Source organism: Caenorhabditis briggsae (assembly GCF_000004555.2).
Source record: "Caenorhabditis briggsae complete genome, chrIV, whole genome shotgun sequence".
Taxonomy (NCBI): Eukaryota; Metazoa; Nematoda; class Chromadorea; order Rhabditida; family Rhabditidae; genus Caenorhabditis; species Caenorhabditis briggsae.
In genome coordinates, this window is record NC_013487.2 from 6,407,330 (window position 1) to 6,418,100 (window position 10,771).

Genomic DNA, 10,771 nt, shown 5'->3' on the forward strand with positions numbered 1-10,771 from the left:
CAAAAAGAAAGGGGAGCAGCAGGCAATTATTGTCTGCTAGTTGAATTAAATTGATTATGTAGTCCTAGATTATCCATCTTGTGTAATAGAGAGTATCTATCCATGGAACCCTTTTCCCAGCGGCCAATAAGATGTGTCCCCTCTCAAGTCATTTTTTCCCGATTGTTTATTTTTTGGGAGTGCCCACTGCCCATCAGCATATATCTGCTACATCTATCAATTCGTTGAACACTGGTATGGGGTGAAGGCGCAACCAGATGGTAGCATTGACAGTTCCTTTGATTACGTATGTCTTCTATAATTGCTGTATGGTTTTTAAGACTAGGTGCAGATGAGTATTCTGAACACTGGGAGTTTGAGGACCGGGGATAGGGAAAAACGAGGGATTCCAAAAATATAAAGGATACTCTGATTGGAATCTGTAAAACACTAATTATAACTATTAATAATTCAATACAGTTTTTTATTGCATGCACTAACCGTAAAAGGCAGTAGTTGTAAACTTTTATTATGAAACATCAACAACTGTATTCTTATAAACGTTTTAAAAGCGAAATCCAGAAGTGGCTGGAATACCGGAGACTCAAAAATCCGGAATCCAAAAACTGAAAAAAAGTTATTGGAGTTCAAAGGGTCGGCCACATGTTCGACCGGTTTTATAGTTTTCTTGAATTCAAACTCTGAAGTAATTGAAGGTGACATGCAAAAAATTTGCTCGAAATTCCGTTTTTATACGCCCCTTGAGAAGTTGAGCTTGTTACCGCTATAGGCTGAGCTACTAGGTGGCGCAAGCTCGGAGGCCGAGCGATGAGATAGATAAATGCGGACACGATAGGATTAAGCAGAGTGAACATTAACTTGTAAGCATTGCACACCGTTACGGCAGAATGCATCTCCTAACTTCAACAAAATCTCAAAAATCTCCTGTCCTCTAAGCAATTCCAAATTATTTGAGCAGTGCTTAGATTTCTAAAAGAATTTAATTTCAATTTTCAGGTTAAAAACTAATAATTTCATCAGGTGTTGTCTATATTATTTAGATTTTGCGATCTTTCAAGCTAAAAATATGGTTACTTTTATTCGAGAATCAATTCCATACAACAATCCTAAACATCCCAAACGTTCGAATATATGATTCTTAACCTTATTCTTTACTCATATCATATCCACAATTTTCAGAAATCTCGAATAGCTGTGCTGATAGCTTCTGAGTTATCTTATCATTTCCGTCTATCTATCTCCCTTGACTCATTCTCGCTCTCCTTTTCCCATACTATTTCTCTCACTTTCCCAGGGACGACATTTTCCTCAAAAGGGGCGGAGACTTATGGTTAGCTAAGCCCCGCCCCTTTCCTAACGTAAGGAATATTTTTGGTATTAGTCATTCACATCCGGTTATCTCTTCTTTCTCTTTCCTTTCCTTGTCTACAGTACTTTTCGATCGAATCGATTTTTTCTAGATTCTCAAGATCAAGATCTTCGATTCGATATTCTCTAACTTTTATCGAAATTATTCCCAATCTTTTTCTATTCTTCACTTTATTCAATTTTATTTTTCAGATCCCTAACACTCAACACTAACTCATCAATATGTCTTTCACCGACAACGATGTGTGCGATCAAGTGGCCGTCATCGCCTACGATCTGGACTCTGCCCTCAACACGGTACCTTCCTGTCTCCAAACTCTTTTGGAGCAAAACTATCCACTCGCGATGCTGAAAGAGGAGAAGATCAAGGAGTTGGTTGCCAGATACATTCAGTGCCCACAAGTCGGAAACTTGGCGAGAAGAGTGATTGGAAAGATCAATATTATGGAGCAGAAGGAGTCAAATAAAAGAATGAGAAGAGCCGCAAGCGTGCCTGGAGTACGGAATCGTCATCATCTTCGTCTAGTGGATCTTCTAGAAATTCCACCGAACCGATTTCCAAGCCGATGAATTCTCAACCTGTGCCATGCAATACGACTGGATCGTCTTCTCGTCTCCCATCCGTACAACCAACTTCTGTTCAACATGAAACGAATTTCGTGCGCCGAGTCACGTCTTCCAACTCTCCTAACGCCATGCTCTCAAAAAGAACTGATGTCGCCCTCAACTCAAAGAGGACGTCATCCAATTCGCCACCTTCGAACGACGAACTAATGGGATTGATTGCCTCCAAGAGAACGAACCCAGCAAAGTTTGTGCCAAAATCGAAAACAGTGCTCACCAATTCTTCCTCCAACTTCAAGAATATTCCAATTTCCGCTCCAATAAAGACATCACCAGAACTGAAGAAAGCCGAGAACGATCGAATGGAGAGAATGATGATGGCACGACGTGAAGTGAAGAAAGAGGCGGAAAAGAAAGCAGAAGAAGGAGTCAAGAGTGTCAAACAGATGTTGATGGAGGCTCGAAATCAAAGAATCGCTGAAGCTCAGAAAGCAAAAAGAAGTGGATCGTGGGAGGAGCCGGAACAACCGAAAGCCAAGAAGGGACGCTATCAAAACAAGTATCGCTAATTGTTTTCTATGTTAACTTGTTTTTTTTAAAATTTTTGTTTCTAATAATAAAAGTCATATAAAATTCAAACACTGTTATGTTATTCCAACTACAACTAAAATAGACGAAACATGTTACTATGATTTTTCAAAACATACTTTGACCATGAAACGGGAAAGTGTCATTGTTCTTCGTTCATCTAAATTCCATTACGAATAAAAATAACTTTCTATTTTGAAAATTTACAAGTTCTACGACTCAGTTTCCATTTTATCGCAGTCATTATATCAACATGGTTCCAGTGTTTCTCCGCTGGACTGTTATTGAACCGCCAAGTGATTCCGATATTCCATCCTAAAAACTTTGGTTCTTCAAATACATTATTGCACGCTCTCCCCAGTGAAAAATATGAACTGCAAGCCTTTTTCTCAGCGGAGCGCGGTTGCTCGCGGCGAAAATTTGTATTTTTTAAATTTTGTACTGAAAAACCGGTTTTTAGCAAAATTTTCTTGCTTTTCGCCAATTTTTTTTTAAATTTTTCGTCAATAGGAATTGTTAAACCGGCTAAAACACACATTTTAAGTACAAAAGAAGCAAGTTCCGATAAAAAATGAAAGAGGAGATAGATTTTTAAGCAATTTTCTAAAAATCGCAATATCTTTTTTGACCGGTAGAGAATTTTGACGGATAATAATTCGAAATACTCAAAAATGAATTCTTTACAATAGTTTAACAAAATAAATTCTTAAAACACTGAACAATTCGAGAAATTTCCGTTTTTAGAAAATTGCTTAAAAATCTATCACCTCTTTCATTTTCAGTCGGAACTTGCTGCTTTTGTACTTAAAATGTGTGTTTTAGCCGGTTTAACAATTCTTATTGACGAAAAATTAAAAAAAAAATTAGCGAAAAGCAAGAAAATTTTGCTAAAAACCGGTTTTTCAGTACAAAATTTAAAAAATAAAAATTTTCGCCGCGCGCAACCGCGCTCCGCTGAGAAAAAGGCTTGCAGTTCATATTGGGAGCTGGGGAGAGCGTGTATTGGCCAAAAAATTATGATGTTTACCTTAGTTTTTTTCGATATCAGATTTTGAATGTTTCGAGAAACATCTTTGTTAAAAATTAATATGGTGAATGGAGTGATGTAAGATAGAGTACCATACGCAATCGGATAGTATTTTCTCGTTTCCACTACTCCGTTGTTCTGAAAAACAATTTACGAAATAAGCATTAGAAATTAGAACTTACATCATCCAAAAGGGTATATGCATGTACAATCAGGAAGTAAATAAGAAAAATGAATTGAGCAAAAAATGAGAGAAGTACTTGAAAAACAAGGCGGATTTCTCTTTTCTGTATTTGCGAGATCGAGTGACTTTCTTCTTTGATAAACTGCAGAATCGATCCATAAAGAACAATACACGCAGCACAAGTAATATAAAGTAAGCAGATGAGAATCTGGTGTTCTTCTGAAATTTCAAGAATTATATTTTCAGATTTTCAGATAAACCAAAATTACGTTAACAATTGAGAAATCCACAGACATCGACATATTTTCAGGAGAATCAAATCCGATTTCAGGGTCCATGAAATAAAAGAGACTGAGTATTATTGAAGGCAACCAAAAAATGGACCATATTTTCCAGGGTTTAGCTTGTTGGATGAACCAAGTGATTTTGTGAACTGGTTTCACAATGACTAGGAATCGGTGAATGGTCATGAAAAGTATTCCATTCACTCGGAATATGGTACACCAATAGATTCCGTTGTAATAAATTGCGGCGATTTTTAGTTCTGGATGGTAGAATATTAAATGAAAAAGTATGACGAAAACAAATCTGTGAACAGAGTAGAATAATTGAGATATAAAATCAGCAATGTTCTGCAAAAAATGGTATTTCAGAATCGAAATCTGAAATTACCGTAAAAACTCTAATAGAACGCCATCCCTAACTTTGAACCTATCGGTTCCTGTGGAAGATACCAAAAGGTAAACAATCAACAAAATATTTAAGACATTTTAACAAATAATTTGTTTGTTGACCACTTGTTGATATCTTTTATAGGAAATGAGATATATGAGCTCAAAGTTGACGGTTTGGCGTTTGATTAGTGTTTATGGTAATCATACCTGCTGAATTAGTATTGTATAAAATGCTGTCTTGAATAGTCCTCCCTGTCTTCTTAATTTCAAAATGAAAATAAAAACGAAAATAGATAAAGGATTAATAAAAAGGAAAAATAGTGCATACACTCCCATCTGCCACCAATTGAAAAAGTAGCTGAAATCGGTTCGAACATCTGCCGAAGCTAATTTTAAACTTACAAAGTCATAACTTCAGATTCGACGAGATTTTTTATTGTTGTTCTTCTAACTATTTCACAATCAGAGAAATTAAGGAAAGACTTCAGTTCAAAAATAATATCATTTATGATTCAACTTTATTAGCACTTTTTCATTTTTGAGACTTTCATGTAGTTTGGTTAATATTCTTCAAAAATTAAGACGCATGATTACCCATTCGAGACCGGGTAATGTCACAAACATAAAATCACGTTTTTGAAGTCACAGTCACAGTTTTCGGTTTCAGAGTAGATACAACTGATGATTCCGTATGACCATCCTTCAATATCAACAACTGGATAAAAATATTCAATTTATCTTTACCTGATTTTTTCTAAGGATCAAAAGTTTCATCCGTTTCGAAACATCTTTGTTAAAAATCAGAATTGTGAATGGTCCGATGAAAGAAAAAGTACCGTAGGCCAGTGGAAAATATTTTCGAAGAATCACAATTTGTTCAGTATGAAAAAAACAGAGCGAGAATTTTCAGTTATAGTTGTTTGTAACATTATCCATTTCCGCAAAAACGTTGGAGAGCAAGAGATAAATCAGCAGAATCAGTTGGGCGCCAAAAGAAAAAGACACTTGAAATGCAAGACGAATTTCTCGCTGGAGAGATCTGAATGTGAAAGTGTGAACAAAGTTATTAATTAAGAAATAAAAAATAAAATAAAGTACGGTATCATAATAGTTCAAACCTACTTGGATTCCGAATGACTCTTGATTCTTATAGATTTAAAAATCATGGCATAAGTGGTCAAACAAACTAGACAGGTTACCAGAAGATACAAGAATATTATTCGAGTGTATCTCTACAAAAAATCTCCAAAAATCAATTATTTTCTATTGCTTCTTACACTTATAATTTCTGGATCCATCGCTAGCAACATTTTCTCAAGAGAATCGAAACCAATCTCGGTATCTGAAAAGAAAACGGCGCTCAGAATGATGGATGGACCCCAGAAAAGGATCCAAACCTTCCAGGGTTTCGATTTTTGAGTCCACTGAAAATATTTTAAGAGAAATTTCCTTGGACTACGTACCTGTGTCATTTTTAAATTTGGTTTTACAATTATCAGGAATCTGTGAATTGTCATGAACCAATACAAACCGTTGTAGAAAACTTCAGAATTCATAGACATTAAGTTTTAATTTAAACTAATTTCGGTCACCTGCTGCAATTCTATAGCGTTGATACTTGAACAAAAAGTATGGAATCGTAACATATAGGAACTTCTGCGAAGCGTAAAATAACAAAGCCAAAATATCGGCGATAGTCTGAAAGTTCTAAAATCTATTCCAATTTTCCCGTTTTCTCTGAACCCACATGTTGAATTAAAATTGTATAAAAAGTTGATTTGAATATAACAATGCGCTTTCTCCACTTCAAAATACATACCAAAATTACAATGTAAGCTGGAAAAATGAACACAAAAAGCACATAATAAATTACCAAAGGCATTTGATAACTGGCACTGTTTGTTTTAACATCTACAGCTTTATCGAAATCGGAAGTGTCTCTTAAAAATACTTTTATCGTACTGGGATTTTTTTTGTTGTTCCCGAACATTGGAATGGTCCCTACCCATAACTATTGTTCAATTTCGTTTTCCGATAAAAGTTTCTATTTCAGCCAATATCAGAAAACTTGTTACAGGAAAAACTTTATTGTTCCACATTCGAATTACGGTTAACATTAACAATAGGATATCCCCAATTATCCGCCCCTTTGAGAAAGTTTATCTAATATCTTGAAAAAGCTATCGAAAAGTAGTCAACTGACAAAATGTTCATCATAGTTTGAAAAAAATATTTTGGTCAGTTCACTACTTTTTGATATCTCTCACCCATATAAATTGGCTCAATGCTAAACGGTAAGAATGTCATTCTATAAGTGTTAACGGTATGCACGGTTTAAGTTAAAAGTGTCATGACTCTAAAACTAAGTTTCAGGAAAAATATTTGAAAAAACCGGGAGAAACTTACGGATTCATTGTTCAGTGGCAAAAGGGAAAATGATCAGTTCAAAAAGTTCAGTTTGTTCCAAATTTCAAGAACTTGATATCCAGACAAAAAGTTGTTTACTTCGAAAACTAATTAAGAAATTATGAACATTTTATTTCAGTAAAGTCACAAGATTTCCAGAGGACTAAGTATACAAGTAATAAATCTGGGGATTTATATATTCAGCCTGAAAAAGGTTTAGCATAAATTGATGTTTGAAGTTTAAAAAAGAACTAACAATGCATAGCAAAATGCCTGAAACACTTTAAATCGGCTTTCTCAATTTTGAGAAAACAGAATGGGTTACAAAAAGGAAGATTTTAGAAGAAACTCCATAAACCAGGAGAACGATTTTACAAAGTAGGTAAAATTTTTACCGTAAAAGTACGTTATAGAAAGTTTCATTTCAATGCAAACTCAAGTCAAAAATTTAGAAGCATTCAAATAATTAGTGGCAATTGATTTGATTGATCGAGGTGGCGCTAATGATATAGACGGGCTGATTGACTTTCGATTCATCAAAATTATCTTAATTTTCGAAGACAATTCCATGTTGAATAGCAGGATTGTAACTGGTCCAATAAATGAAATAATGCCATTTACAAGTGGAAAAAATCCGCGGATCCATTGGATCATGAAGCCCTAGAATATTCTTTTTAGTTTTTATAGTTCTTGAAAAACTCACATTGTCATTAGTAGCAAAACAATGGAGAAAAGACATGTACACCTGTAACACAAAAAGTCCAAAACATGGAAGAATCATTTGTAATGCAAGAAGTAGTTCCCGTTTGATTGATCTGAAGGATATAAAACTATTTTTAGCTTTCAATCTTTTGAACATACTGTGACATAGCATTAGATTTGGATCTCACGAACCAGATGATGAGGACATAGGAAACAAAACAGATCAAGCAAGAAATACTCAAAAATATAATTATTACTTCTGCGTAGCGCTGAAAATAAAGTAATTATGAAATTGAAATACAATTCTATTGTCGGATTAAAAAAAGTGACACCTGAAAATCTCGGAGACGGCGCTCGTGTCGATTTACAAGGGAGCGGAGCGAAAACGGATACTGTAGATAACAAATTTATTCATGTGAATTTAGTGGGATTTTCTGAACAAAATTTTGATTTCTTGATATAAAAAGGATCGCTAGCATCTCTAGAATCTATTTTAAGCAAAAAACTAAAATTAAACACGAAAGTAGCTCGAACGAGCCGAAATTCTGAAATATTACGTTTTTGCCGCACTTTTTCGTAGATCAAAAAAAGCAAAAGTTTTCAAATTCTCAGGTGTCACTTTTTTTAATTCGACAATAACCTTACATCTACAATTAAAGTATCCATAGCGAATATTAGAATCTGTCCCATCCCAAATCGGATTTTAGTATCCAAAAAGAAAATGAAATTGAAAATAGTTGGTGGAATCCAGAAACGGAACCAAATAAGCCAAGGTTTTTCATTTAGGATAAACTGAAATTTTTTTTTGGATTCTTGTTGTTTTTCCTTTTTAGTTTTTACATGAGTCAGTTTTGATGAAGTTTTCACAATTACTAAATACCGATGAATAGTCAATAGGACAATTCCATGAGCTCGATATACAATGCTCCAGTAGACACTATTGAAATAAACTGAAAAAAATGTATATTGATTACTTTCCTTCAATAAAATGTTACTTTGGGCAAATGGAATAACATCCTGGATGAAAAAATACTCTGCGAAAACACTGGTAGTAATTTTGAAAATCAGGTAGACTATCAGACTAAGAAGATCCGCAATTATCTGAAATTCAAAATACAAGATTTCAAGAGATGCTTTGTTTGTTGTTTACCTGCTGCAATAACAGAGTGTAAAACGAGGATCGAAATACAGAATTCGATTTTCTCAGCCTGATTAAAATGACAAAAATAAATAAATAAATAGGAAAAGCGATGATAAAAAGGAAATAGAAAGCCCAAAGAGGCCACCATTGGAAGCTAGGATAACTGGCGTCGACCATTTCCTTTTTTTAAATTAAAGAATGGTTTAAGGTATTTCAGACAGAAATGCTAATCTCTGACTCCCACATGTTCATTTCCGAGAAGTTGGAATTAATTTTGGAGGTTTTGAATTAGAATTTCTTAGAAAAACAAGCTCATGAGGAAATAATTTTTCACAGCGTTCCCTTCATTTGAATTCAATAATGGGAGTGATAAAAGCTTTGCATAACGTATTTCCGGCAAAATTCCATTATACCCCCACACGTAGTTATGACCCACACTCCGTTGAAAAGTGAGAGGTTGAAAAGCAGCGGCCCAAAATGAGTCCGTTATCAGGTGGACGGATTTGGGAGTGAACTGTTCGGAATGAATTTTTTCGGGTTTTCCGGAGTTTCTGATTGTTCTGAAACGAAAATTCCGGATTCTACAAAAAACAGATTTTCAGAATGCAAAACCTTCGGAAAGTTTTCGAACATTTAACCGTATTTAGGGGATTTTGGAATCAAAAACCTGAATTTGTAAAAACTGCTGACAAGATGAACCCACTCGAAACACCAAGACAGAAGGTGACATGCGCATTTGAAAATACAGTAAACTTTCTATCACATCATTTCTGAAACCCTATATTTTCTGTTCCGAATATCTATTTTCAGAATCACATTCCAAACAGAACTTCATTCTGAACATTCTCTTTTGCATAATACCGAATTGACCTTCTCGAAAGCTCCACATTCGCAAGGCCTGGAAAATCCGGTTCCGCTTGTTTTTTTATTACTCATTGATATTTAGCTAATTTTGCACCAAGCAGACAAGACTGCGGAGGAGAGCAGCTCATACTATTTTTTTTTTCTTCCAAGAAAAAAAAACAGATGAATTCCTTTTTTTTCAAATCTCACTCACATTTATCATTTACTGTGTTAAAATGTTTCAATTATTTTCACTGTTTTTTGAACACTTAAACTCAATCTTTTTTCTGTGTTTCTTACTTCCAAAGTCAGAATATCAAGAATTCCATAGAGATGAGCCATTCCGGATATCTCAGACATCATTGTGACTCAGTCAGCGATCATGCGCTTTTTTCATCATCCAAAATATTCTAGGGAATAGTCAAATGTGTAATTTAGACAAAGAACAATGTCAAAATTTAGACGAAAATAAGAATGACTCCTTTGTTTTCGTGCTTGGTTCTTTAAAAGTGCTCAGCTTCATGAGATTTTCATTTCATTTCTCTGAATTTGTCTTACAAGGGAGTTACTTGAAGGAGCGGGTTTAACTTTTTTTGAAATTTTGGGAGCACATTGAAGAGCTTATGAGGATTCCAAATCTGTTTAAAAAATCAGCAAAATGCTCACATGAGCTGAGTTATGACCTAGAAAAGTTTCCCTATGATTAAGCAATTTCTCGTGAAATTTTTTTCACGTAATAGTGTATTTCTTTTCAAACAATGGATTTCAATCAGCAGTGTGGTAAAGTGGTAAAATGGCAAGTTCAGAGGAGGAAGGTTGTAGGTTCGATTCTCCCGATCCCAAAAATTTTGCAAAATTTTTTTTTGTTTAATTTTAAGCTGCCATAACTGGCTCTGAAATAATATTTACGCAATTTAAACATGTTTTTCGGGAGTTTCTCGTTATGAATAGGCATCTTCCAGAAGAAAAACAGACATTTAATTTTTGAAGAAATTCACAAATCGAAGATTTTTCAAAATTTTTTTTCAATTTTTTTTTGTTTTTTTATTGAAAAAACAGTTGAGGATTCTAAACACATCGGTGGCATTCGATGAAAAACTGCTGGAAACATATGTTCTTGGCACAATACGCGCATTTGACCATTGACAATGTTTTGCACCCAGATAATTGGCACTGTCCATAAACGTCGAAGCAATATTGAATTGGTCTGTCACATTTCGGAGCGCAACTGTCCACATAACCGTCCTTCTCTAAAGTCCTTCTCATTTCTTTGC

The 10,771-nt window shown here is 34.6% G+C and overlaps 3 protein-coding genes across 3 annotated transcripts; 1 reads left to right on the forward strand and 2 right to left on the reverse strand.

Annotated features, from left to right (window-relative positions):
• Positions 1-1,590: 1,590 nt before the first annotated feature.
• On the forward strand, positions 1,591-2,501 carry CBG19838 (the record flags this gene model as incomplete). The annotated part of the gene is made up of 2 exons (XM_002633766.1): positions 1,591-1,893; positions 1,932-2,501. 2 exons carry the CDS (start codon positions 1,591-1,593, stop codon positions 2,499-2,501), a joined length of 873 nt encoding a protein of 290 aa, XP_002633812.1.
• Positions 2,502-2,763: 262 nt separating this feature from the next.
• Positions 2,764-6,819, reverse strand: Cbr-srv-22 (the record flags this gene model as incomplete). The annotated part of the gene is made up of 11 exons (XM_045235346.1): positions 2,764-2,835; positions 3,548-3,685; positions 3,730-3,939; positions 4,001-4,363; positions 4,613-4,763; positions 5,528-5,637; positions 5,683-5,829; positions 5,869-5,948; positions 5,998-6,103; positions 6,153-6,345; positions 6,812-6,819. The coding sequence occupies 11 exons, from the start codon at positions 6,817-6,819 to the stop codon at positions 2,764-2,766; spliced, it is 1,578 nt and encodes a 525-aa protein (XP_045096898.1).
• Positions 6,820-7,246: 427 nt separating this feature from the next.
• Positions 7,247-9,860, reverse strand: CBG19835 (the record flags this gene model as incomplete). The annotated part of the gene is made up of 7 exons (XM_045235347.1): positions 7,247-7,471; positions 7,515-7,626; positions 7,673-7,782; positions 8,159-8,305; positions 8,354-8,463; positions 8,509-8,614; positions 9,798-9,860. The coding sequence occupies 7 exons, from the start codon at positions 9,858-9,860 to the stop codon at positions 7,247-7,249; spliced, it is 873 nt and encodes a 290-aa protein (XP_045096897.1).
• Positions 9,861-10,771: the final 911 nt, after the last annotated feature.